The 27,738-nt window shown below is 55.5% G+C and overlaps 1 protein-coding gene across 4 annotated transcripts; it reads right to left on the bottom strand.

Moving 5' to 3' along the window:
- Nucleotides 1-7: 7 nt before the first annotated feature.
- On the bottom strand, nucleotides 8-22,114 carry AXIN1 (axin 1). Of its 4 annotated transcripts, none has more exons than XM_083413908.1 (11): nucleotides 22,029-22,114; nucleotides 20,140-21,123; nucleotides 11,872-12,012; nucleotides 9,055-9,151; nucleotides 8,707-8,844; nucleotides 7,654-8,189; nucleotides 7,116-7,295; nucleotides 5,961-6,206; nucleotides 4,586-4,693; nucleotides 1,422-1,589; nucleotides 8-1,223 (listed from the first exon to the last, which is right to left on the bottom strand). In XM_083413908.1, the coding sequence occupies exons 2-11, from the start codon at nucleotides 21,018-21,020 to the stop codon at nucleotides 1,097-1,099; spliced, it is 2,622 nt and encodes an 873-aa protein (XP_083270034.1). In that variant the 5' UTR covers nucleotides 21,021-21,123; nucleotides 22,029-22,114; the 3' UTR covers nucleotides 8-1,096. The 4 variants fall into 4 exon arrangements, with proteins under 4 accessions (XP_083270034.1, XP_083270035.1, XP_083270036.1 ...); XM_083413909.1 differs by having other exon boundaries at nucleotides 7,654-8,186; nucleotides 22,029-22,113; XM_083413910.1 differs by lacking the exon at nucleotides 4,586-4,693.
- Nucleotides 22,115-27,738: the final 5,624 nt, after the last annotated feature.

Genomic DNA, 27,738 nt, shown 5'->3' with positions numbered 1-27,738 from the left:
GCAGAGCTGCCATCTGAACATGGGCTTTTATTCCATTATTATCCAAGTACCTTTTAAAAGATAAATTGTACAAGTCAACATGTGAAAAAAACGTTCGGGAGATGCCAGCCGCTGGCCCAACCGCTGGTGGCTGATGCCGTCTTTAGAAAATGTACATATTTACAAGGAACCCTTCAGGAAAAAAGGGAAATGAAAAACCCGCAACGGGTCCGAGGCCTTCGGGGTCCCGGCCGGCACAGAGGGCAAGCGGGACCCGGGGAGGAGGCCGTCCGGGGCAGTGGGTGGCAACAGAACAGGCGTTTGAAGGCACTCGGTGACGTACGCAAGAAGGTGCAGGGCTCTGGCGAGGGCAGGCGCCCCCCACAGCCCAGGGGTACCTGGAGAGCAGCAGGGGGGGGGGTCAGGCAACTGGGGAGGAGTGGGGAGGCGAAGGCTGCCCCCAGCAGGGAGGCAGAGCAGGGGCAGCCACCATCCAGGGTGGGGGGCACTGAATGCACCCAGATCTATGGGGCGCAAGGAGGAGGCTCAAAGGGGCAGCCCAGAGGTCCCGTCCCACCTCCCAGCAAATACCAGGCTGCCCCTTCTCTAGACGATGAAATCTGCTCTCTCCTCAAGACTCCCCCCTCCCCAACCCCTCTGACCTGGCAAGGTGGGCAGCAAGGCGTGGAAAGGCCGCGGGCTGAGATGGAGGGGCCAGCCACCAGCCGTAGAGCAGCAAGGTGCAAAGTATCAAGTGGCAGCTCGTTCCACGGGTGAACAAGCACCCTTTGGAGCTTCCCCACCTGTGGGGCTGCTGCCGCCCTCCCCGGCCCAGAGGAAGCATGTGCACTTTTTTTTTGGGGGGGGTGGCTGGACTGCCCCGTTCCTGATGATATCAAAACGGGCGGCTTCGGTGACCAGCCCCCTAATGCGCAAAGCATGGGCGTTATGTTGAGGGGGCTGGTGGCCGCCCCACAGGCAGACAGGGGGAAGGCAGAGCCATTCTGGGCAGCGAGTGTGGAAGGATGCCAGTGCTGCCGGTGCCCCCCTGCCCCCCTCCCTGGCCGGCGCTTCCGCCCATCTCTGGCTGCTTCCGTCTCGCTCGGCCTCCTCTGGGCTAGTCAATCTTCTCCACCTTCCCAATGATCTTCTCCTCAAAAATGGGCAGGACGGCCTCATCCTCCCGCACCTCTTCGAACACCACGCCGCAGTCAAACTCGTCGCTTACTTTCTTGAAGTAATACCTGCAAGATGGGGGACAGAGAGTGTGGGGGATCCAGAGACTGCAGCCCCTCAGAGGCTCAGCGGGGTGCTTGGGGGCCTTTCAGCACGAGTCCACACATTTGTGGGACTTGTCATCCCCAGGGGCAGAGGCTGGAGGCCACAAGCCAAAGAAGGCAAGGCTTCTTGCCCAGGGACCCGAGGCATCCCTCCCTGCTCACCTGTAGTTCCCTTTCTTGGTGAGCAGCTCCTTGAAGTGGCCCAGGGTGACGACTCGGCCTTTGACCAGCGTGCGGTAGGGGATGGGCTCTCCGCAGAAGTAGTAGGCCACCACAATGTTCTCGCAGGGCTGAGCCGAGCTGGCCCCCGGCCTCTTCTGCACCTTCGCCCTGCAAGGCAAACACAGCGCAAGCCCTTTACACTGCTGAACTTCCTTGGAGGAGGGAGGGAACCGGCTCCCTTGCAAACCGGGGGCAAGAACGGCACAGGCACCCCCTACCGGGACCCAGGAAGCTCTGGGGGAGAACAGCTTCCTCTCCAGTCCCAGAAGCCCAAAGGAGAAGGGCGGCAGGTGACTGGAACTTCCCATAGCCAAGGGGCAGGAACACAGAGAGAGGGAAAAGCCACAGCTCAGAGAGGGGGGTGCCCAGGCCGGGGTGGGTGGGTGCTGCAGCCATCCCAGCATTGCTACCTGGGGAAGAGGGGGACAGACACCCCCAACGCTTACTAGGCAGGGAGCTGAGCAAAAGACCTTTCCAAAAGAGGTGGTGGTGGGGGGGTGTTGGTTGCCTCAAAGACCGAAGGATTTGTTCAGACAAAGGGACGCCACCTCTATCTCTGGGAACGACTCGGCCCCAAGATGTCCCTGCTATGGGAAAAGCCCTCGCTTGCCAAGGAACCTCATTCAAGGAGCTTCGCCAAGAGCCCTGGACCAGCACACAGCTCAGCTCCTGCACAATTCAGCTCCCTTCTGTAGGAAAGAGGGCAAGAAGACGTCCCAGCCCACTGCTCCGGCGCAAGCAATGAGGGGCCGTTGGTACCCGGCTGCACCCCTCCACTCGCCAGCCCTTCCCTTCCCTTCACCAGCCCACCCTGGCTCTCTGCACGCCGGCCGGGTGCTCAGACCAGACGCAAAACCTTCTAGTGCGGCAGGAGAGCTGGAATAAAATTCACATCTGGCAAACAAGGGCCCCTGGGGTTTCAGATAGTGCAGGGGTAAAGGTAAAGGGACCCCTGACCATTAGGTCCAGTCGCAGACAACTCTGGGTTGTGGCACGCATCTCACTTTATTGGCCAAAGGAGCCGGCCTACAGCTTCCGGGTCATGTGGCCAGCAGGACTAAGCCGCTTCTGGCGAACCAGAGCAGTGCATGGAAACGCCATTTACCTTCCCGCTGGAGCAGTACCTATTTATCTACTTGCACTTTGACGTGCTTTTGAACTGCTAGGTTGTCAGGAGCAGGGACTGAGCAACGGGAGCTCACCCCGTCATTGCGGGGATTCGAACCGCCGACCTTCTGATCGGCAAGTCCTAGGCTCTGTGGTTTAACCCACAGCGCCACCCATGTCCCTTGGGGTAGATGAAACTAAAAAGCCCAGAACACAAATATTCATGGCCCTCTAGTGGCTATGATAGCTCACTTACCAGACGTCATGTATTTAGGGCTGCCATACTTCCGGATTTTCCCAGATATAACTGGGATTTCAAAGGCGGAATTGACATCCGGGAGGAAATTTCTGAAACGCAACGCTTTTTTTGGCGTTTTTGAAAGCTCAACAACTTTTGGGGCATCCTGGTTTTTACTTTTTGAAATATGGCAACTTGATTCTGACCAAAATAAGCCTCCTAGGCCTGGATCATAATACAGTCGTACCTTGGAAGTCAAACAGAATCCGTTCTGGAAGTCCGTTCAACATCCAAAACGTTCGAAAACCAAATCGTGGCTTCTGATTGGCTGCAGGAAGCTCCTGAAGGCCCATCGGACGTTCGGGTTCCAAAAGAAAGTTCGCAAACCGGAACACTCAATTCCAGGTTTGCGGCATTTGGGAGCCGAAACATCCGAGTTCCAGGCCGTTTGGGATCCAAGGTATGACTGTATACACCAGGAGGCTTAATTTAGTGAGACTCGAGTCTGCAGCACTTCCAGAGTTAACACTAAATACATTCCTCTGGATGCTCTGTGAAAATGTATGTCCTGGGCTTTTTAGACTCATGTTCTATCCATGTACCATCTGAGACCAAAGGGGCATGTTGGTTGCCAGATGCAAAAAATAGTGGCCTTCTTTTCAGCTCTCCAACCCTAAAAGGCAAGCCACAGAACCAGCCCCACGGCAACAGCAGTTGAGAAGAACGTCAGAGGAGCCCTGCTGCCACAAAGGCCCCCCTGGCCCAGCACCCTCTCCCCCTGGCCAAAAGCAGCTGGAGGCCAGCAGTCCTCTCCTGCTGCTGCCCCCCAACGAGAAGCAGGCGGCCTTCCACTGGCACCAGGGGGCATCAGCCCTAGAGGCCACGGACCCTCCTCCTCCTCCAAGTTGTCTAATCCCATTTTAAAGCTGCCCAAGACCACCTACTGCTGACACCTGAGCTGCACTGGGCACCAGGGGCAGGCGGGAGGCTGAGGCCCGGGAACTCGAGGAGCCAGAAAAACAAGGACTCCCGGAGCAGGGAAGGAGGGAGGGAGGCTCTCCACCTGCCAGATCAGAGGCTTCCCAGCAGCGAGTGAACGGGCACATTGGGGGCAAGGGGGCTCCAGAGGGGTCCCCGCAGCCTCCCTGCTGGCCATACAGGACCACCTCTCCTGGTATGCCCCGCGGAGGACCTTAAGGTCCACAAATAACAACACTTTGGAGGTCCCGAGCCTCAAGGTGGTTAAATTGGTCTCAACTAGGGCCAGGGCCCTTTCAGTACTGGCCCCAACGTGGTGGAACGCTCTGTCCCAGGAGACCAGGACCCTGCGGGACTTGACATCTTTCTGCAGGGCCTGCAAGACAGAGCTGTTCCGCCTGGCCTTTGGTTTGGACTCGGTCTGACCCTTATGTTTCCCTCTCCTTATGGTCTTGATTTATCGGCTACTTTTAAAATGAGGCTGCATTTTAAATTGCATTTTAACCTGTATTTTAAATTGGTTCCCCCACCTCTCTTTCCCCCGTATTATGTTTTTACTGTGATTTTATTGGTGTTAGCCGCCCTGGGCTCTGGCCGGGGAGGGCAGGGTATAAATCAAATTTACTACTGCTACAGCTACTGTTATTAGGGTTCCCTGGTCCAGCCGCCCCGTGGCAAGGCGGCAGAGCGGAGCCCCCAGGGTGGGGGGTGGGGAGGGTTCTAGAGAGGCTACGGGACGGGTGGGTGGGAGGGAGGAGACAGGAAGAGCTGGGGCACCTACTCAGACTCGGAGAGATCCAGGTCGGAGACGGCGGGCACCACACTCAGCAGCGGCATGCAAGCCGGCCTGACAGAGGAGCGACCTCGCTGGATCACCTCTTGGGCATACCTGGGGAACAATCTCAGACATTAGACAAGCCTTCCTGCCACCGGCCAGCCGGGGAGCCCCGTGGGGTGCAGGCCCCAGAGGCCGGGGGACTGGGGCCTCCTCTCTCTGCCCCTCTCCCGGGGGCCTGCCCAGGGAGCTCTGCCACGTGGGGAAGGAGGGAGGGGGCCCGGGAGGGGCGCTGGCAAGAGACCCAGGGCAGGGCCCAAAGCACAGCTCTGCTCGGGGCCCAGAAACACAACAGGAGCCAACCTCGTGGCCGTTTGGGGCAGGAGGATGGGTGGGTTTAAAAAGGGATCCGACAACTTGGCGGAGGAGGAGGCTCTCAATGGCCAACAGCCCCCCCGGCTAGGCTCTGAGGCAGCGATGCTTCTGATCGACAGCAGCTGAGAGTCTTCCTGGGATCAGGCCCCACATCCAGGTTCCTTTGGGGCTTTGGGGGCCTCCTCAGAGAACAGGATGCCGGATTAGAGGGGCCACGGGCCGGATCCAGCGGGGCTCTCCTTATGAAGGGGGCACCACACCCCAAAGGCCACCAGCAGCTGAGGCGTCTTCCCCCCCATGATAAAGGGGTCTGAGTGCTAGTCACCTGGGCCCAAAATGCACACACGCACCCCACCCCTCTGGAGCAAGCAAGCCCCCTCGATTCCCTTGCAGTCGCCCGTGTCTTGGGGGGGGGGGGTTCCTCACAGAGCCAGCAAGTCTCACACCGCAGCCTCCCCCCCCCAAGCATCTCTGTCTGTTCCTCCAGTCGAAGAAGAAATGAGCGCCGAGAGGCAAGAAACAAAGGGAGCTACTCTGCCCGTTGCAGCTGAGATACCCCAAAGTCCCAGAGGAGAAGGAGGCACTTTCTCTACTCCCCCCCCCCCGCAAGTGCTGCTCTGCTTAGCAGGTAAAAGTGCAAAGGGGAGGGCTGTGCAGAACACCCACCAGCCAGCAGAAAGCTCTGGACTGCAGTTTCTCCCAGGAGGGGCCAGACAAGCCCCTGGAGGGCAGCAGACCCCCTGCAAGGCACACCCCCCCCCCAGGTTTTGATACAGGCCCTTGAGGGTGGGGAGTGTCTTTTGGCCCCCATCTCCAGCTGTTCAAGGCCCTTCTGCCTGCCTGCCGGGGAGCCAAACCCAGCAGCCCCCTCCTCACTCTGAAAGGCAGTGCGCCAGGTGCAGGGCCAGGGGGTCTGGGGGGAGACAGCCACCCACCCACTCCTGGTCAACCCTGTGGCCATGACAAGGCCACACCCCCTCCCCCAAGAGCGCCCCCCCGGCCGTACCGTTGCTTGGCCGGCGGCTTCCCTGTCCTCTTCTCCTCCTCCTCCAGGCGCCGCCGGGCTTCCTCCAGCTGCGTCAGCGGGTTGGGGGCCGGGTTGGGGGGCATGGTGGGGTCCTGGATGAAGGGGTGTGAAGGCTGGACGACGTTGCGCAGCTGGGCATTGACCCACGGGTGGACGGCCATGGGGCGCTCCACGGAGACTGGCCGGGGCAACTCATGGGGCAGCTGCTTCTTGACCCCAGAAGAGCTTGGGGGGGGGAGAGAAAGCAGAAGAGGTTTTGGGATAGTACAACTAGTGCTGTAGAAGGGAGTGAAAGAGGCGCCCCCCCAAAAAATTTTAGCATCACGCAGACTGCCACTGGAATTAGAGAGCCCAATGTCCCCCTCCTTGTGGAATTGGGGGAAAAAACCAAAATCAAAGGTCCGGCCAGTTCTCTCCCTCTCCTATGTGCCCCCCACAAGAACCGCCCCCCCCCAAACAGATCAGCGCAGAGCAACAGATAAGGGGCCCTCCTCCTCCTGCCACTTCCCTTGAGGAACTGGAAAGTTAAGGGGGGGGGATTTTCTTCTGAAGGCCTGGAGGGGGGAAGAGGGGGCAGCCAAACATAATATATAAGAATAATAATAAAATTTTGTTTATATCCCGCCCACCCCAGCCAAAGCCGGGCTCAGAGTGGCTAACAACAATAAAAATAACACAGTTGACATAAAATCATAATCAACTAATTGAAATACATTCTAAAATCAATTCATTCTAAACTCAATTCATGCAGAGAGAGAAGCTGTGAGGGGCTAAGGGGAAGCGCCAGGAAAAGAAGCAGCAGCAGGCGATCTGCAAGGAAGGAACACAAGCAGCTGCCTCACACACAGCCAGGCTCTCTCTCTGGGATTCAGGCAGTCTCTGCCAGCCCCACCTGGAGACACCAGCCAGGATGGAGCCAGGCCTGTGAAGGGAGGGGGTGCTCTGGCTTGCGGCAGGAGGGATGCCCCCCGGCAGTTGCTCCCAAGGCTGCCACTGGGAGCAATGAGAGGATCAGGCCGGCGCTGAGGCTGAAGGAAGCCAGCCCCCTTGGGCTCCCCCTGCAGCCAGGCAGCCTTGCTTTCTGGCAGTGGAGCTTTCGCCCCCGTGGCTGCCCGCTCCCCCTGCCCCTCTCACCCGTGGCCTGTCTTCTTGTGCCTGCTGATCTCCTTCTCGCCTTCGATGATCCACTGCATGATCTTCTGGTTCTTCTCCACGTCCTCCGAAGAGCCTGGAGCGTCATAGGCGCCGCCACCGTCGCTCTTCCCCAAATCGGCTTTCTTGACGCTCCTCTTAGAGAGCAGGCCGGCTTTCCCGCTGCGAGGAAGGAGGAAGCAAGCAAGCAACCGCCTCAGTCATGAGGTGCTCCCAAGAGTGGGATGGAGGGGTGGGTGATCTGCTGCAGGCAGGAGAAACCCAGGGGATCGGGACCCCAACCCTACGCTAGTCAGCAGAAGGAGCTCTCTCTCTGTGCTGGGACGCCCTCCCTCACTGGACCTCTTCCAGCGCCAGCCCTCCGTCCTGCCACTGGCTTGCACCAGAAATCCTCCTCGCCGGGAAGGAAGCTCCATGGAGTCACTTCCCCGCCTTAGTATTTCTGTCTGGCTGCCCCTGCCCATCTGCGGCTCACAGAGACCAACACCCGTCCCAATGGGCCCCCTCCGCCGCCACTCACCCATAAGCCGAGGGCTCCGGAGGGCCCAGGCTCTCCCCGTAGGCCCGCGACTTGGCAGCGTAGCTGTGCGCGTCCACGTTCCAGGCGAAGGGTCCTGGCGCGCCCTGGCCGGCCTCCGCCTCAGGCGGCTCCTTGGGCTTGAGCGCCCCGTGGTGGTGGACCAGGTGGTGGTGGTAGACGTGCTTGTGGTGGTGGAGGCCGGCCGCGTCCGCCTTGAGGGCCGCCTTGGCGCCGTGCTTGCCGTGCCCGAGGGGCACCGTGCCCAGGAAGCCGTGCAGCTTGCCGGCCAGGCCGCCCTCGGGGGAGCGGGGCTTGGGCGAGTGGCGCCCGGGGCCCGGCGACTGGCAGCCCGGCGTCTTCATGACCCGCTGCACGTGCTCGTCCAGGATGCTCTCGGGGTTCTCCTCGTGGGCGTCCCGGAGCTGCATCTCGGCAAAGCGGGGGGCAAAGTGGGGCAAGGCCTGTGGCAGGGGGAGCTTGTGGCCCGCCAGGGGGGCCCCCAAGGAGACGTCGGCTTCCTCGCCTTCCTCCTCCTGCTGGGAAACACAAGGCGGGTCAAGGGAGGGTGGGGGGAGACAGATCTTAGGGAACAAGTGAGAGGGCTGGAGTGGGGGCAAGATGTCAGGGGCCAGCTGGACGAAGAGGAGAGGTGGGAGGCGCCAGCCGGGGAACCCCCAAGGGAACCCCCCGAGGAGGACGGCTCAGAGCCAGGGTGGTGGGACACAAGGGAGACGTCAGAGGGAGAAGATTGGGAGGTGCTGGATGCTGAAGGGGCAACAGGGTTTAGGGAGCAGGTGACAGGGAGCAGGTCAGACTCAGAGGCTGAAGCAGAGGAGGGGGGCAGTCAAGGGACTGCAGAAGACTCCAGGGAGTCTCCCTCTCTGTCTGTGACAAGCCCACTCCCCCTGGTCTCTGAGAACGCGCAGAGTAATGAGGAGAGCAGAACAGAGGTGCACAGACACCATCTGATACTGCTTGGGAAACATCCAGGCGAGGCTGGGGCAGGGATCTCCACGCAAGCCCCAGCTGCCCCCCCCCGCCGCCCCTACTGACCGCTCGGACACGCTTCAGGCGCTCCTCCAGCTTGGCCTCCGCCTCCCGGTCCCTGAGGACTTCCTCCAGGCGGTTGATCAGCTCGGCAGCAAATTTCTGTGGTTCAACGTGGATATCCTTTGGCATTCGGTAAGTACGCTGTGGGAACGACACGCAGCCCTGGTTGGCAAAGGGGCCGGCCACACCCAAGTCACGCAGCGCCGCACAAGGCCCCGGCCACAGCCCACCCTCGCTTGCCCACCAGCCCTCCCGACTCTGACTGGCAGCTGCGGAGGGAGAAAGGCCTTTCCCATAAGCAGAGCGGATGCTCTCCCTCTGGAAGACAGGAGGAGGCTTGGCGTGACTCACGGGAATGTGAGGTAGTGGCACACGTCCATTTGCTTTGGCACTTTCCTGCATCTCTCGGCGATGCTGCTTCCGGAGTCGGTACGGCGGGATCCCGTCTCTGGCAAGAGGAAACAGTGACAGTTTGCGCAGGGCAAGGCAAGCTCCAGGTGGAAAGGGGTGCAGGGGGGACAGCGCAGGCGGCCAGGGGTCATGGACCGGCTGGAGGCAGAGTAGAGGGGGAGGCAGCAGCCGGGGAAGCCCTGGGGCAAGGAGGCTCAGGGCCAGAGGACTGGTGGCTGGGCGACCAGGGGTGGTCAGAGGGAGAAGAGGGAGCAGACTGCTGGCAGGTGTCGGAAGCAGAAGAGGCCACAGGGTTTAGTGAGAGGGAAGAGAGCAGTGCAGACTTGAAGGCGGAGTGTAAGCAGGCTGTGGAAGAAGACAGGGAGACTCCCCTCCTGCTGTGAGCAGCTGCCCTCCCCACTGGTCTCCCAGAATATGCAGAGAAATTACAACAGCGGAGCCACGAGAGGCAAGAAGACAAAGGAAGGAGCCTTAGAGAGCGAAGGGAACTCCTTCAATGGCACCCTTTAAATGGCACCTTTTTGACCTTTAAAGCCCTATGCGGCCTAGGATCCACGCACCAATGGGACCGCCTCTCCTGATATGCCCCGTGGAGGACCTTAAGGACCACAAATGACAACACTTTGGGGGTCCCAAGGCGCAAGGTGGTTAGATTGGTCTCAGCTAGGGCCAGGGCCTTTTCAGTACTGGCCCCAACTTGGTGGAACGCTCTGTCACAAGAGACTAGGGCCCTGTGGGACTTGACATCTTTCCGCAGGGCCTGCAAGACAGAGCTGTTTTGTCTAGCCTTTGGTTTGGACTCAGTCTGACCCTTAGGTTTCCCTCCCTGCATTTTAAATTAGGTTTTTTTCCCATTATGTTTTGATTGTAATTTTACTGGTGTTAGCTGCCCTGAGCTCAGCTCTGGTTGCGGAGGGCGGGGTATAAATAAAATTTATTATCATTATTATTAATGGGAGCAAGACCTCCTGGAAAGAGAGTTCCCGAGACCACTAGGATTTTTCAGGGGGTACTCAAGGCCACGCAGCACCGTCACCTCTTTTTGTTGTTGTCAAAAAGTGTGCCACATACTGTAATGGCTTCATGGTGAGTGCTGGCACTTATTTTTCTAGGAAAAAAGCCCAGTGGTGCTGCTGCCTTTCCCCGCAGAGGGTGATTCCGGAAGCCCTTCCTGGATGCCAGGCCCACACCTGGAAGCAGGAAAGCAAGGTCCACAGGGAAGGGTGTGAGGGCCACATTGCAAGGCATCTCACAAGAAGGGATCTCCCCCCCCCCCCCCCGTTAAAGTCCTGCCAGCATCCTCCTCTGACGCTGGCTGGCTGCCACCACTGCATGCCCACAGCGGCCTCTGCGGTCAACGGCTCAGACTTCTCCCCCCCCCCACTTCCATCGCAGGTGCCCACCTGCCCAGGACAACCTGTAGATGGCTAAATATTCCGCCCCCTTATTTATAAGCAGAGGCTGGCAAATGTGCCCTCTGTGTCAGGCATGCCGGGAGTCGGGTGCCTCAGGCGTGGAGCTGTAATTGTTGCAAATATTCAGGATTTATTAGGTGTTATTTTTAGAAACAGGCAGCCTGTGGGGATCATTCTTAAGGGAGCACCACAACCCGCCTCCGACCAGCATCTCTGCAATGGGGAAGGGGCTTCATCGCCCACTGCAGCTCCAACGGCAGTTTCCTGACCTTCGGCACAGAAAAAAACCCTTGTAAACCCAACATTTGTTCTTCATTAGACTCTTCCCTGGGCTGCTGCTGGCTCTCGTTACAGCTTGCGTGGATTTACTCAGGTTAAATAAATGCGGAGTTTCAAAAACGAATTTCTGCAGGAAGAGAGGGTCGAGGCCTGCAGAGACCTTTGTGATGCTGCAAGGGTGGCGACCGCGTCTCTGCCCTCAGCGCAACGCAAATGGCTCTGACCGCAAGCAGGTGCACGCTTCCCAAACGCACAAGTCCTCCGGGGCCAGGGAAAGTCACACCCGGCCACCACTCCAAAGGAGGCCTGGCATGGAGAGCCCTCGGCCACAGTGCAACGTGAAGCTTCTCCCAGAAGCCGTGTGTGTGTGGAGCTATTAGCCCCGCAGCTGGGAAAGCCCAGGGGGTCTGCAGAAGAAGCCGGAGCAGGCAATGGGAGGCAGGCTATGAGGACAAGACTCCCGTCAGCCACTTGCTGGGAGACAGGCCTACCTGCCTGCAGCAGTGGGAAGGGCGAGGCAAGCTGCCATTTTGCTAATAGTGTTTTACAGATTATAACTGCTTTACCTATGACTTGTTAATCATTTAACATGACTTATGCTGTAACTGTGATGCTTAGCTTATTTTTTAGTTGCTGGTTTGTTAACTGAAAAGGTTTTACTGCCTATTTGTTAATTATTACATGTATTATATGTAATCGTATTATATTCCAGGCTGTTCTTGCGGTGCTCTGTTCCGCTGTTGCTGTTTATTGTTTGTAAGCCACTTTGGGATTTGCTGGAATGGAAGACAGTGTAGAAATACAGTAAACCGAATCAAGGCAGCAATAAGCAGGCTCCCCCTGGCTCCCTCCAGATGTTGCTGGCCTTCGACTCCCCCCTTCCTCCTCCTCCTCCTCCTCCCTGGCTCCCATGGGGCCAAGCTGGCTGCTGGGGCTGCTGGGATTTGGAGTCCAGCAGCGCCTGGAGAGGACTCCTGTGCAGGCCACGCCCCCTCTGCTCCGTGCTCCGCCCCCTTGTCCTGGCAGCCCAGTCCCGGGTGTCTCTCTCGGGGCAGGTACTCACACGCTGCTGTCTGTCAGCGACATGGTGTCGGCGTCACTGGACATGCTGTGCTGCTCGCTGTCGTTGGCGCTGGTGGCGGGTGCCAAGGCGTAGCCCGTGTTGACGTAGTAAGGGTTGACTGGCTCTCTCCAAGGCCCATGCCTGCAAAGGAGCAGAAAGAGAGAAGGGGGTCCCGGTCACCCTCCGGACTCCAGGCCCTCGAGGACCCGCCCATCCAGCCTTCGAAATTCCCCAGGCACCAAGCGCATTTCACAACTGGCACGGGTGCCAACTGCAACCACACATACATGCCCCCTGGCTGGCCCCTCCAGCTTTCTTAAGCAGGTCAGCAGAAGAGGTTCTTTGTTCCATGTGTCTCCCACCTTTTTCTCCAAGGAGTCCACGGTTCATGCCCTCTCCTCAGTTGATCCCTACAACGACCCTGTGAGGTTGGCTAGGAGGCTGAGACTGACCCAGTGAGTGCGGATTCGAACCCTGATCTCCCAGGTCTTCGTCTGTCATTCTCACCACCCCACCCCACCCCACTGCCTTCCTAAAGTATTTCTGCTGTGGGGCAGCTCCATATATTAAGTCGGTAAATAAATAGCGGGAAAGCAATATGTCCCTTAGAGATGGAGGGGAAATATTTTCCTGGAAGCCTGAATTTGATTTATTCCGGATGGTTGTTTTTGAGGTTTTAATGTGTTGCAAACCACTTTGAGATCTTTTTTCTTTAAAATATAAAGCGGTAGAGACATGAACGATGGCGATGAAGAATAATCCCCACTGGGGGGAAATGGAGCCTCTGACATTCGGTTGTGGCAACCATAATACCCAAGGTTTAAGGTGCCATTTGGCTTATATATCTGAGCCACCACAGAAACATGGAGCCAACATGCGTGGAATACGGCACTTAGAGGACGCTTAACTCACCACCAGAGGGTGATAAGAGGAATAACAAAGGAAAGTGGGCTTGACTCTGCACGCTCTCCATTTATATCCTTGATGAACAACAGCGCAGCCATCACCCTTCCATCTCAGTCACAGCAGCCACTATGGAGAAATCATCTTAAGGCTTTAGACTGACGTGTACCCTGAGGATGGCAGCTTAAACTTTAATGTAAAAGATTTTCCAAGTCGGTTTTGTTGCCCATACAACTGTATACAAGACACTAATACACTTATATGTATTTTATCCTGGAAAGCAAGACTTCATGCTTGGTAACTGTTTGTAAAAGTCCCAATATAGTCTGTATTGGGGGGAGGGGTACCTTTGGCACCTTCTGGGTCCCACCAATGGGGACTGCAAAGGGGGCAGAAGCAACTTGGAAGCTCCTGCAGAGAAGCAGCCCCACAACTAGGAAGTGCCAAAGGCGCCTGGTCACACGTGCAAAAGCCCCCCAGCACAGACCTCCACCATTTCCCAAACTAGATGGCACTGAGCGGCCAGCAGAGGGAGAACACCAGCCCCACAAGGCACAACCACTGGGTCAAGGACCAAGGAAGCCAAAACTGGGCTCCCCAAGAAGGCAGCCAAGGCACGGAAGGGGCTGGGCTCAGGGGCTGAGCTCAGGCTTGCTGGCAGAAGGCCCCGATTCATTCCCTGACAGCTGTGGGGGAAAGCACTGGGGGAAACCCTTGGAAAGCCGTGGTCAACCAGAGAAGATGGCAGCCAACCAGAGAGGACCCAAGGCTGCGTCACGTGTGCCTCCGGAGAGGGTCTTCCATCCGCCCAAAGGCTTCCCAGGCAGAAGTCTTCCAAAGAGAGCAAAGGAGCAAGGATCCTGTATCCCCACCCCCAGGACTGGGGGCTCTTGCAGGTGCTATAAATGGGTGAAGGTAAAGGACCCCTGGATGGTTAAGTCCAGTCAAAGGCGACTATGCGGTTGCGGAGCTCATCTCTCTTTCAGGCCAAGGGAGCCGGCGTTTGTCCACAGACAGCTTTCCAGGTCATGTGGCCACCAGGACTAAACCGCTTCTGGCACAACAGGACACTGTGATGTAAGCCAGAGCGCACGGAAACACTGTTTGCCTTCTTGCCACAGAGGTACCTATTTATCTACTTGCGCTGGTGTGATTTCGAACTGCTAGGTTGGCAGGAGCTGGGACAGAGCAACGGGAGCTCACCCCGTCATTGCGGGGATTCGAACCGCCAACCTTCTGATCGGCAAGCCCAAGAGGCTCAGTGGTTTAGACCACAGCGCCACCTGCATCCCTGCTATAAATGAAAGTGGGAAGGAGACCTGGGGTTTCTCACTTGAGGCTGGAGTTAAAAAATGCTTCCCTGTGGACGTGGAATGCCCAAAGGGAGACCCAGCCAGCCGTGATCAGGGACAGCACAGTTTAAAACACCACATAAGTCTGATTGATATTCTACAGACTTTTAAATATGCTTGGGGGGGGTGTTATTATGTTTTCCTTGCTTTCCTTTAACTATTTACTTGTGCTTTTACTTTGCATTTTTACCCTGTGACTCACCCCCTGAGATCTTGTAAGAAAGAGCTGAATATAAATCTAATACACAACAACAACAACATGACCAGGTGTGGGGCAAACTGAAAGGGATTCTGGAAGAAGCACCTGCGCCCTTCACCCACCCGCATCCTGCCCCCCCCCCGGGGTGTGGATCTGGAGATCAGGCTGCTCCACGTCTAGGGCCCTCGGAGGTGGCAGCAGGAGGCTTCCTCCGACCCACAGCAGCGGAGCTCTCCCCAAAGGCACCAGCGTCCCTGCCTTGCTGGCTGTGCAAGAAGCGGCCCCTGAGCTTCTCCAGGTGGCCCTTCCCAGAAAGGCCCAGGCTCTCTCTGCATCCAGCAGGCCCAGCTCAGGGCAGGCAGCCATGAACGTTTCCCTTTATTAACAGAAATTCCAGGGAGCTTTTCATCTGGAATGCATTACTATGAGCAGAAGGAAGGAATGAAAGAAACGCCACCGTCCGCACACAGACGGGGGCAAACTCTTCCAGATCCCTTCCTGCCCTGTTTACAAGAGCAGCTTCGGCGAGGGAAGTCGGGGCAGAAAGCAGGCCTCCTGTTTCGGGAACGCCAGCCAATGTTCCCGCGGGGGGCAGGCAGCCTCCGGGGCCAGCTTCCCCTCCAAGGAGCAAAAGCAAAGGGCCACGCCAGCCCTTGCCACCTCCACGTGGCTCAGGACACCCACCTGGGCCAAGAGCAGCCCGCAGTGGCCAAAGCAAGAGGGGCAGCAGGATTTTTTGGGGGGCGGGGCACACACTCCACCAGAACATGCTAGCAGGAGGCCTGACCGGAGGGATTGGTAGAAATGCTCAGCACTGGTGATGGAAGGGAACAATGGAGCAAGCTAAGCTGCTGAGATGCCAGGAAGAGGAGCCTCAGGTGAGGGGAAGGGGAGGAGCAGGAGGACTGGCCAGAGGGGGCAGGGGGCTGGAAGGAAACAAGGCATGCAGAGGAGGCTGAGGCTGAGCAGAGAGGCAGAGGCCTCCTCTGGCAGGCAGCTCTGGCTGTGTGACGCAGGATCTGGGCAAGAGTCTGAGAGGTGGACAGACCCAAGGGGGAGTGGAAGGGTCAGGCCATGGCCATGTTCCCTCCTGGGCAGAAGACCAAAGGAAGGAGACAGGCCCCGACCCAACGGAAACAGACCCATGTCCCCAAGCTGCGGGTTTCCATATTAAAAGCACAGAGGAGTCGTCCGAGGATGCCCATCCACAGGGCAGGCCACGGACGAGGTGGGCTCAGGGGCCCAGTCTGCATCCAGCAGCAGACCAGCCTGGCTTCACCTAGCGGCACAGGCCAGCCTTGAGCGTGAGCAAGTTGGGGGCTTTCAGCTCTGGTGGCTGAAACGTCTCTCTTTGCAGAGCTCAGAAGGAATCTCAACAATTTAAACAACAAGAGCCTCCCCCGCCCCCTCCCAGGCCGCCAGATTCGGAGCCACTTTTTCCATTTCAGCCAAATCCCATCTGCAAAGCTTCTGGGGTTGTTTTTTTAAACACCTGTGCTACTTCGGATGCAGTGCAAGAGGGGCAAAATGTCCCCCGAAAAGCGTTTTTACAGAGTCACATCCATTCCTAACCCTTCCATTCTGCGGTCTATTTTTACCCCAAACATTTGGTGCACAATTGAGGAGCAGCAGCGACAGGTGATGCCGTGATGCCTGCAAGGCGGGAGGTGCGTTCGGATCACACTCGCCAATCCAATTAGCTGTCGAAAAGGGGATGGAGGCAGGCCCCTCTGCAGAAATAAACTCCCCCAGCTCGCAAAAGCCTGCATGCTTGGAGTCCCTTTATTTGTAGGAAGTGCCGCAGGTGCCTATTGCGCCCACAAAGGACATTTCCAACTTGAGCTTTATGGTCTGGAGGCACCTGGCACAGCTACCCTGCTGAAGGCGGGCAGGTCTGGGGGAGGGCGGGGGGAGCCTCCTGGAAAGAACTCAGGTGCTGCCTGGCGTTCCACGACTGTGGAAAGGCAGGCAGGACACCATGGTGGAAATGGTTAAAAATAAAACAGCAAAATCGGCAAGATATTCATGCAGAAATGGGACTTCTTGTTCCAAGAGGCAGTCAAGATTTTTAAATGGACCCTGTAACACAGAGGACGTGTGGCAAATTGTGTTTTGATCCAGTCAAAAAGTCTACCTGCCTTCGATAAGATTGTGCAAATGTATAGCAAGGAGGGCTCATTTGGGTGACTCCAAGGGAGAGAAAAACAGCCGCCCAAGTGTGCAGGCAAAACTGCCAAGACCCTTCCTGGGTCGGGAACTCCCACATGGAATTGTGTGAGGAGGAGAACGTGCTTTTTCACATTATGTGCCATGACAAACACTTTCCTGAAGCTGAAAGAGTTCTTCTCTCTTGCAAACACACCAAGGTGCAATCTGAAGCTGAACTCCAAACTGATTCAGGTGCATCAACTTCAAACAAGAAACAAACACCCAAGGAGACTGTGATTTTGGGGGAACTGGGGTTAAAACGGCCTTGAAGCTTGTCACTTCCACTGCCAGTATCGGGGCCCAAAGACGACGATCCCATTGATCCCTTACGTAGGGCAGCAGCAACTTTTAAACCAGTGAAGTAAGAAAACCAGGTAGCTGTGGGCTCTGCTTAATAATAATAATAATTTTATTATTTATACCCTGCCCATCTGGCTGGGTTTCCCCAGCCACTCTGGGTGGTTCTGATTGCCCTCTCTTGCTAGCTCTGGAAACTGGGGAGGAGGAGCAGAAGGAGAAGGTTTCTCTTCACACAGACCCTGAAATAGGGTATCCTTAGGAGTCTGAAAGCAGCCCCTAAGAAACAAGGACCACAGGTGTACTTTGCAAAGAAAACACACCACCACCTGCAGCCATGAACAAAAACAGGATATTTAGGCAAAGCATCCCCCCCTGATTTGCTAAAAGTGTCCCATCTCAGCATCAGCAGGTGCCCCATCAGGTCCCAAAGCTTCCCTCCGCCCCCTTGCCTCCCTCCCCCTGGAACATCCTTTAGAGACCAGCATTGCTCTGTCATGGCAGGCAAGGGCTTCACTGCCTCACATGCAATTCAAGGGCTAGGTGCAAAAGGGGCTGTTAAGGAACAGCCACCTGGAATGTTTATCATGAAGGTGGTACTGACAGCCCCCCCCCCCCCGTCCACAATTCACCCAGAGGACCTTGTTCCTGGGACTGCTTCCCATCTCCAAACACACTGGCGACCTTAAAACGGGGAATCCGGGAATCACGTTGCCAGAGGTCATCATGGGTGACGGTCAGTTAAGTTTTACTCAAGTGCAGACCGGTTGAAATTAATGGACCTGTATGGTGTTCATTCATTTCAAAGGGATTACTCTGAGTAAAACTTAGACGACTACCACCCCACACATTTCATTCTGGGACCCCATTCATAGGGACCAGCAAGGGAGGCAGAGAATCCGTCCTTCCAAATGGCTCCAGGCTGTGCTTTGTGTCGACGCTGTTTCAGCATCACAGGTGGACCCATACAATTCCCTGCCCCCCCCCCGCACACCTTTGCAAGTCATAAACAAGGAACACACACACTCTGTCACTGCAGAACAAGAAGAAATCTCTGTAGGCATTGCTGTCTAGAGAAACAATGAACGGTTACCAAACTCAGCCAAAGTTGCTTCAAAGCTACCATCTTCCAACCCCCCATGCCCGACAACCAGTCTTCGAAATTCCCCAGGTGCCAAGCACGTTTTGCAACTGGTGCGGTTCCAATCGTGCCCACGTGGAGATCTCTGGGTGCCAAGCTGGCAACACCATCTGGCTAGCCCCTCCAGCTTTCTTAAGCAGAGAAGCAGAAGAGTTTATTTATTGCCCTTCTATCCCATCTTTTTCTCCAAGGAGTCCATGGTTCACACACCCCTTTTCAGTTTGATCCCTACAATGGCCCTAAAAGGCTGCGACTGACTTCAAGGTCACACAGTGAGCTGCATGACTGAGTGGGGAGTTGAACCCTGATCCGCCAGGCCCTGGTCCGACACTCTAAGCACCACACCCCTTCTGCTACAGGGAGCTATATAAATTAAGTAGGTAAAAAAATATGGGGAAAGCAAACTGTCACATAGAGAAGGATCTGAAATGTTTTCATTGAAGCTTGAATTTGCTTTATTCTGGATTGTTTAATTTGATGTTAAGATTTTTTCTTTAAAATATAAAGCAGTAGAAATCATCATCCCCGATGGCTGGGGGGGCGGGGGCAGGGAATGGCGCCTAAGCATTCCGTTGTGGCGACTGTAACTGAGGTTTAAGGTGCCATTTGGTGATTTGCTTTCTAACACAGCCTGAACTGCAGCAGCTCGCCTGGATGTTAGTACCACCCCTTAAATACAACTGTGCAGACTTCCAGCAACTCACCTGCCCACGAGAGCCACAGCGTAAGTCTCTGGGTCTGACCTCTGTAGTGTCAAATGGTGGCCTTGCTTAAGCTAGGGCTGGCTACTTGCTGGCCTACAAAGTTCCCCATCCCTTATCTAGGAGGGGAAAGTTCTGGGACCTTTTGTATCCGGAAGACCTCCAAGGCCAGGGATGGTCATCTGGAGTTCAGGAGGAGGAATGCCATAGCGATACAGAGGAACAAGTCATAAACCTCTCTCTCTCTCTCTCTGAAAGGGTCTTTTAGGAGTTCCAAAACTTTGCCCCCAGGAAAATGTTCTCCCAGAAGCACTTGGAGCAGGGGTCAGCAACCTTTTCAGCCATGGGCCGGTGCACTGTCCCTCAGACTATGTGGTGGGCCAGACTATATTTTGGAGTGGGGGGAGAACAAATTCCTATGCCCCACAAATAACCCAGAGATGCATTTAAAATAAAAACACACATTCTACTCATGTAAAAACATGCCGATTCCCAGACCGTCCACGGGCTGGATTAAGAAGGTGATTGGGCCGCATCCAGCCCCCAGACCTTAGGTTGCCTACCCTGGACTTGGAGGTTCAAACTCCACAAGGAAGGCCCAGTAGCTGGAATCGTTTCCCAGCCTCCTGAGTAAACTAGCAAGAGATCAGAGGAGCGCCTCCTTCTCTTGCGGTTTCGCATGCAACATTCCTGTCTCAAAACCCAGTTGAAAACAGTACTCAAAACGGAAGGCTCCCAGCATCTGCAACAAGGGGCGGAATTTGCTTGGGGGAGGATGAGATCCAGCTGTTGCCCTCCAGACTGCTAAGACAGTAAATGCAGTAGGCAAAGAGGGTGGAAGAGCTTATCTCCAGAGCCTAGCAAGAGGGAGGGGGGACCTGCAAAAGCACTTCTTGGAGTTCCCCTGCTGCTTCTAGAAGTTGTCGATGCTGGGGTTGGAGTTGGGTGGGGGGCAAAGAGAGACAATCACAAAATAAAATGCAATTTGAGCCTGGAAGTAGATCGTGGGATTTCTGGATTGAGTGGATCTTTTTTTAAAAATCTTACTAGTTTATGTGCTATGTTTTTCTAATAAGTTTAGAGCTTATTCTAGGTTATAACAAAGTTGTTGGGGTGGGGTGGAATAGACGGTGTGAGACTCAGAGGCCAATTCTGGAGAAATTCCCAGCAATGCATCTATCAATAACTTCACCAAAATTGTTGTGAGAGCAGTTAGGCAGGACAGCCAAACTGCCAGGAGCTTCAGGCAGGGGCCGCAGCCAAGCATGCAGACGGCAGGGGATGAGCTTCGCTCAAATCTCTGCCGCTGAAAGTAGGAAGTGCTGGGCCTGCAACCCCTTTCAGCTCTTCCCCAGCCGCCAGGGGGCGCCTCCACATCCTGCCCTGCTACCCGGCGGAAGCAGACTTCTGCCCCACGAGGCGGGGCAAGCGAGCGTCGCTCACGCGGAGACAACCTGCAGGTCTCACCTGTACTCTCTCCCCTCGCTGTATCTCCTGGACGACGTGGCTCGCTGCGTGGCCGTCTCCAGGAGGAGCTTCTGGGTGAGGCGGCTGGAGGGAGCAGACTCCCGGCCGGCCATCTCCTCCTCCACCTCTTTGTCGCACTTCCATTCCTCGTCCTCGTTAAGGGTAGGCAAATAGCCGGGGAGACACTTCCCTGTCCCCGACCCTGAGCTCTGGTCACTGTACACCTTCGGACTCTCCCCACCCGTCCTTGTATACTCCAAATAAATATCCGACTTAAGGAAGAGGGGGTACGTGTTCTCCTCGATCATGGACTGGATCTCCGTCTGGGCCTGGTCAAACATGGCCGGATCGATCAGCTGCTTCATCACGCAATCTTTTATAAAGCTCTTCGTGGCCGGCTTGATCTGCCGCGACACAATCCCGTTATTGTCCAGAATGTACTTTTTGTAAATGGCCTTGGCCAGCTTGAGCCTCTTCTCCTCGTTGGAGTCACACGGCTCCAGCTTCCGGAAGCCGCTGCAGGCAAACCAGAAGTCCAGCAAGTCCGCGCAGTCCTCCTGCTTCAGGAAGGTCCGGAAGAGGTTTATCCCATCTTGGTCGTCCAGCAGAGAGTGCAGAGACTCTGCCCACCTCAGGTAGGGAGGGGTGGGAGAAGCGCTCCCCTCTGGCTCATAGCCCAGGTCCAGGTCGGGGCGCCTCGGAGTGGCCGTGGAAGTCTCGCTTTTGAGGGCATCGCACTTCCCAGAGTAAAACCCATGGCCGCTTAGCCGCAGGTCCGTGGAAACGAGTTCCCCTTCCTCTCCTGGCACCGGGGGCCTCGGAGCATCCTCGGTGAAGCTCCCCCCAAGGTCCAGAGGGAAACCTTGGCCCTGCACACTCATCTTGACGGCATCTGTGGGCAAAGCAGCAGCAGCAGCAGCAGAACGGCGGCCCACGCCTCAGCGGCCCAGCAGCCCCTGCCCCAGGGGGAAGACACACGGCCGGCTGCAAGGTTGGAGAAGGACGGTTAGAAAGCAGCGCAACGCTGGCAGGCTCACCCTTCTTGCCAAGGCCCTGCAGCCCGCTCCTCCGAGGAAAAGAAGGCAAGACTTTGTGGGGCAAAGAGGGAAGAAGCTGAGCATCTTCTCCCCCAAATTAAGAGAGCCAAGGGCCCCGAATGAGCCACGCAAAGGACCTGAACACAGCACCCCCTAAGAACTTCCTGTCAATTCATGCACCGCAAAGATAAGATGACAAAGTTCCCTTTCTGGTCCTGATCCTGGAAAGGCCCAAAGGGGGGACGTTAACAGCGAGTGTAGCTTTTTTGACAGCACACCAGGAGGCCAAACAATGCAGGGGGGGCTTTTAAGAAACCTCCCGAAAATATTATTTGTGCGAAGTGTCGTGGAGGGCTCCTAAGAGGGGAAGGGGCAATCCTTTGCAGGTAAGAGCTCCCTCTCTCTAGCACAGGAGAGTCGTTTTATATCCTACTGTATGACAGAAAGCCCTTTGGGGCCCAAGAAGCCCAGCCCCTCCACTCCTCCGGCTCTGGGGCTGAGGGGCCGCCCCGTCCCCCCCATGCCCAGCTGCCCTGGGAAACACCAGCCCCCCGGGTGGCAGGGCAGCTCCCTCCGGAAGGCAGGAGCCTCTGGGTCTCGGGCTGGGTGCAGGAGACTCCTGCCTGGCGGGGGTGGGCTGGATGACCCCGGGGTTCCCCCGGAGAGAGCGACCCCTTCGCGGGGAGCGGGCCCGCCGAGAGGGGCGCTGGGGGTGGGCGGCGGAAAGGGGTCCGAGGGGGCACTTCCTGAGGGGGGACCCTCCTCCCTCCCTCCCGCCCGGCCCGACACGCGAGAGGCACGTGTGAAGGCGGCCGCCCGGCCCCGCAGGAGGCGCAGGCCCGTCTCCCTCACCGGGACAAGGAGGCGAGCCGCGGCCCCGCACGGGAAGCCGCCTCGCCAGGCCGGCGGCCCCGGGACTCCGCCGCCATCATCCGCGCCGCCGCCGCCGCCTCCGCCTGGGCTCCGGGTGGTGGGCCTGGCCGCCCCGCTCCGGGTCTCCGCCTCCTCCGCCTCCCGGCCTGGGCCTCCGCTCCGGCCTCCCTCGCGCTCCCTTCCGCCGCCGCCGCCGGAGACGGACGAGGCTCGCCGGCGCCCCCGCAGGCCGAGCCAGGGAGGGCAGGGCTGCGCGCGCAGGCGGGCCGCGGGGAGGTCGCCTAGCAACGCCGGGGAGGGCAGGCCCGGCGACCACCGCTAGGCGGCGCTGCTGCTGCTGCCGGCCAGGGACCGGAAGCGAGGCAGGCTGGCGCCGGGGCGCCGCGGGGTCGGACTAGATGAGCCCTGGCCTCCCTGCGGGCCCCGAGGCGCGGGCTCCTCGAAGAGGCCTTGGGACGACTACTAGTCCACAGCTTTTGAAATACGTTTCTTTTTTTGGGGGGGGGGGTTACTGTTTTGCTGCTTCTGTCGGGGCTATTGGTTCGCGCATCTTTGAGCTGGGTATTTTTAAACAAAAATCATGGCGAATCTTTATTGATTTAAAATACAGACGTACAGGAAAGAGAAGTATAGAAGAGTTAAATACAAAAGAAGAAAACATGAAGACAAAAGGGTCAGGAAAGGAATTAAAAAGACAAAAAAAAAAACCCCAACAATTTATACAAAATCTTATCCATCAAATAAAAATTTCTGCATAAATTTCTTTCGGGGCTATTTGTTTGTGCATCTTTGATCTAGGTTTTTTTTAAAAAAATCTTTCAAAGTCCCCCGAGATATTTTTTGACGAAGGGCGGTATAAACCAAATAAATAGAAGGCAGCAGCCCAGCGCAGGGAGGCGAGAGGCAGCCGCTTCTGCTTTTTTCTTTTCTTTTCACAGTCTGACTTATTTATGTTAATTGGGGTTTTTAAACAACTTTTTTGGTTTTATTTATTAAACAAACCAGCTCGACCACCTTTTAAAAAACTCAATGCTTCCGATTTCAAACTCGGGGGAGCAAATAGGAGAGGAAACAGGCTCCCAGTCTCACCTCCCCCCCCCCCCGCCCCTCAAAACAGAAGAGGAAAAAGGAGAGACCCCCCCCCCCCGTTCATATTTATATATATTTACACTCCAAACGTCGGAGCTGCTCCCCCCGCGGATCAAAGGACAACAAAGTCCCTACCAGAAAAATAAACTCAGGTGAAACCAAAGGAAATAAGCAACTCCTTTTCTGTTTGCCCCTTGGAGTAGGGGTGTTAGACACTTAGTGGGTGTAATAAAATAAAAATAAAATAATAATAATAATTTATTATTTATACCCGCCCATCTGGCTGAGTTTCCCCAGCCACTCTAGGCAGCTTCCAACAGAACACTAAAATACAATAACCTACTAAACATTAAAAGCTTCCCTAAACAGGGCTGCCTTCAGATGTCTTCCAAATGTTTGGTAGTTGTTTTTCTCTTTGACATCTGACAAGAGGGCGTTCCACAGGGTGGGCGCCACCACCGAGAAGGCCCTCTGCCTGGTTCCCTGTAACTTGGCTTCTTGCAGAGAGGTAATCATTCTGCCCTCGGCGCTGGACCTCGGTCTCCGGGCAGAATGATGGGGGTGGAGACGCTCCTTCAGGTATCCTGGGCTGAGGCCGTTTAGGGCTTTCAAGGTCAGCACCAACACTTTGAATTGTGCTCAGAAACGTACTGGGAGCCAATGCAGGTCTCTCAAGGCTGGTGTTATGTGGTCTTGGCGGCTGCTCCCAATCCCCAGTCTAGCTGCCACATTCTGGATTAATTGCAGTTTCCGAGTCATCTTCAAAGGTAGCCCCACGTAGAGCGCATGGCAGTAGTCCAAGCGGGAGATAACCAGATCATGCGCCACTCTGGCGAGACAGTCTGCGGGCAGGGAGGGTCTCATCCTTTGTACCAGATGGAGCTGATAAACAGCTGCCCTGGACACAGAATTGACCTGCGCCTCCATGGACGACTGTGAGTCCAAATTGACTCCCAGGCTGAGCACCTGGTCCTTCAGGGGCACAGTTGCCCCATTCAGAACCAGGGAGTCCTCCATACCTGCCCACCCCCTGTCCCCCCAAAACAGTACTTCTGTCTTGTCAGGATTCAACCTCAATTTGTTAGCCGCCATTCAGCAGAGTTCAAAAAACTGGTGAGCTGAAACTCTGCTTGTTCACACAAGCCAAGGAACAAGCCAGCCCCATCCACACACACACGCCTTCATCATGGGGGAATCATGGAGCTGGGAGGGTCATCTGGCCCAACTCAATCAGCCTCCGCAAGCTTGTCCAGCAAACACAGGAAGCGCCTGAAGACTCCCCCCCCCCCCCAATTCTCCCCTGCGTCACGCAAGTGAAGCGCCCTGAGACCTCTGGGCGGTATATAAATTCAATCAGTAAATGAAGTGACATCTGGGCCTCTGCTCCACCCTCCCGCTGATCCAACGCAAGGATGGAAGACCACCTTGCAGGAGAAGCCAACTGTGGGAACCTTTCGTTTTCGGCTTCCCCTTGCCGTCAACCTTTTATGATTTTGCTGTCAGGTTTAAAATTGTTGTAAAAAATAAAAAATAAAATAAAATAAAATTGTTGTGAACCGCTATGGTATATTTCTATGATACAACAGTACATTACACACACACACACAGAGCTGCATTCTACACATGATTACAGGCCAGCACAAAAATTGGGAGTGTTAATTTGCTAGTACAGTTCTGCTGTACTAGCACAATCCTCTGCCTGAGAATCCCCCAGCTGTGGGACTGTAGCACCCAGCAAAAGCCCCACTTTGCTATGAAAATGGCAGACAGGCCATGGCTATATAGTGATCCATTTATTGACTGCACTTCCCACCTTTTTCTCCAAGGAGCTCCAGGTTGTGTGCATGGTGCTCTTCCTGTTTCACCCTCACAAGAACCCTGTGAGGTAAGCTGGGCAGGCACTGGCCCCCAAGGCCACCCCCTGCGCCCAATGGCCAAGCTTTTTTCTGGCAAAATAGGTGCCGGTACTCGCCAGGAAGTTGTTACAGTGAGTGCCACTCTTATTAACAACAAAGAGGTGCCACTACTGCGTGCTCTTGAGTACCCCTGGGTGGAAAGCACTGGCTGAGTGGGGAATCTGAACCCGGGTTTCCCAGGTCCACTGCCTCTCGCGTGATGGTAGATGCCTGCTGGCAGGAGGCAGCATCTGAAGTGGGGGGGGGCACCTGCACCCCTCAAGTCCAGCGGGAGGCACTGCCTGCTTCCTTCGAGATCTAAAACTCTGCTGTTAACACAGACCATCGGAATGTGAGCATTTTCTGTGCAGTGGTACCTTGGTACTCAAACGGCTTGGCTCCCAAACAAATCGGCTCCCAAATGCTGCAAACCTGTAAGTAAGTGTTCCAGTTTGCAAACATTTTTCGGAAGCCAAACTTCCGACGCAGCTTCCGCTGAAGCTCCTGCAGCCAGTAGGAAGCCATGCTTTGGTTTTCGAACGGTTTCAGGAGTCAAAGGAATTCCCAGAACGGATGAACTTTTACGGAAGAAGAAAGGAAGATGAAATTCATGGACTATGCAGAACTTGATAAATTAACTGGAAGGATTCAAAACCTGGAATAAATATACGAACTACTTGGAAAGTAATTGTCCTGAACAGATTACGCTAGTAGGACTGCAAGACGTTTTGTAAGGAGGAATATTTGAAATATTGCAAGGAAGACTATGAGGAGAATTATTAGTTAAAGACAATTAAGAGTAATAGTGAAATTAAGAAATGCAGAATAAGTGATAAAGAACGAAAAATCATCAGAGGTGTTGATGGAAGTCTGAAACATTGTGTAAGATGAAAAGTTATGTTATATGACTGTTGGTATGTTAAAAAAGCCTATAAAAATGTATTCTAAAAAAAAAAGTTTAAGAACCAAGGTGCCGCTGTAGCAATCCGTTCCTTGAAATGCTAATGACGTTTTTACTAGTTTTATTGCGTTGACTAGGTCACATTCATCATGAAAGAGCAGCTTACAATTACTTAAAACAAAGATTGCTATTACCTTAAGAGAAGCTGTCCTCTTGCAGCCGGGGGGAAAGGACCCCACGACCCCAACCCAGAACGGGCTGCAGGTTCTTTTGTGGGCTCCATTCCAGGTGATGAGTTTCGCCTACAGAGAAAATCCTAAACGGCGTGTGGCTTCTCTCTCTCCAGTTAGAATCATAGAATCATAGAGTTGGAAGAGACCACAAGGGCCATCGAGTCCAACCCCCTGCCAAGCAGGAAACACCATCAGAGCACTCCTGACATATGGTTGTCAAGCCTCTGCTTAAAGACCTCCAAAGAAGGAGACTCCACCACACTCCTTGGCAGCAAATTCCACTGTCGAACAGCTCTTACTGTCAGGAAGTTCTTCCTAATGTTTAGGTGGAATCTTCTTTCTTGTAGTTTGGATCCATTGCTCCAGTTGCCCATGCAGACATCAAGGTCTGCTGCAGAGGCCCTCCAAGGGCCCATTTGCCCCAAGGTGCAAAGAGGGGGACCAGCAGTGATGCCACGGCGACCAGACACTTTCCTCTTCTCCCAGGACATTTAAAAGCATTTTTTAAGCGTCTCCCTTCCACCCAGCAGCTTCAACAGACCCCCTTGGTTGGGATGCTGCAGCACACAGCAGAGACAGGTGGAGAGGTCACATGGAGACTGTGCGCTATAGCAGTGTTGGACCAGGACCTGGGAGACCAGGGTTCGAATTCCCCACCCAGCTATCAAAGCACAGTGGGGGACTTTGGCCTGGTCACTGCCTCCCTCTGCCTGACTTACCTTTCAGGGTTGTTGTGAGGTTAAAACGTTGCAGAGGGGACCACATGCACCACCTTTAGCTGCTCAGAAGAAACGTGATATAAATCCAAACAATAAAAGTAGGACTGTTGTCTGTTTAAATAACAGATCGCCTCAGTTATTCTTTATTAGTCTCCATAACACCTCTGAGCGCCTTGAGCGGGAGACTTGCAATGTCTGTCTCTGTGGGCCACAGATCCCCGGGGAGTGTGGCAGCTGGACTGCCTTGGTGCCCTTCTACATCATCATTTGTGGCATCACCCGTCACAAGCCCTGCCAGCCCTTTGGGAACATCTTGGAAATACACTACATCTGTTCCCAGCCCCTTTCTGCACAGCATTAACCCACCCGTCTCCCCCTCCCCAAACACTGAAAAGAGCAAGAAGCCACTGTGCCCTTCAGTGGCTCCCCTACCCCATAAATCAGTGCCCCTCGGCATCAGCAGCAGGGCAAGAGATTTGGGCTATACAAGGATACCTGTGCAAGGTCAAAGGAGTGGGGAGACAGAAGGTTCACGGGACCTTCCTCACCAACCCGTGCTGGTGGGGGGGCATGCATGCACACAGAGCTGGACACAGCAAAATGGGGGAGCAAAACCAAGCAGCGTTCTACAGAATCGGGGTGGGGGCAGCTTCAACAGAAGGCCAGGATGGGCAGGCCGCATCCTGAGGCGCCTTCTCACCTCTTAGCTATTTAGAGATACTTCGTACTCATGCATCTAAAATTGCAGAGATCCTAGTGTAAGCAAAACAAGTCAGCCCACTAGCCCAAATCTTGCACACGGGCAGGGGGGCACTTTGCACAGCAGCAGCAGCACCCCCACAGTTAGGGGGT

Source organism: Podarcis tiliguerta (assembly GCF_965153285.1).
Source record: "Podarcis tiliguerta genome assembly, chromosome: 14".
Lineage (NCBI taxonomy): Eukaryota > Metazoa > Chordata > Lepidosauria > Squamata > Lacertidae > Podarcis > Podarcis tiliguerta.
Note: the sequence above shows the minus strand (reverse complement) of the source record. Positions and strands in the feature narration are given on the sequence as shown.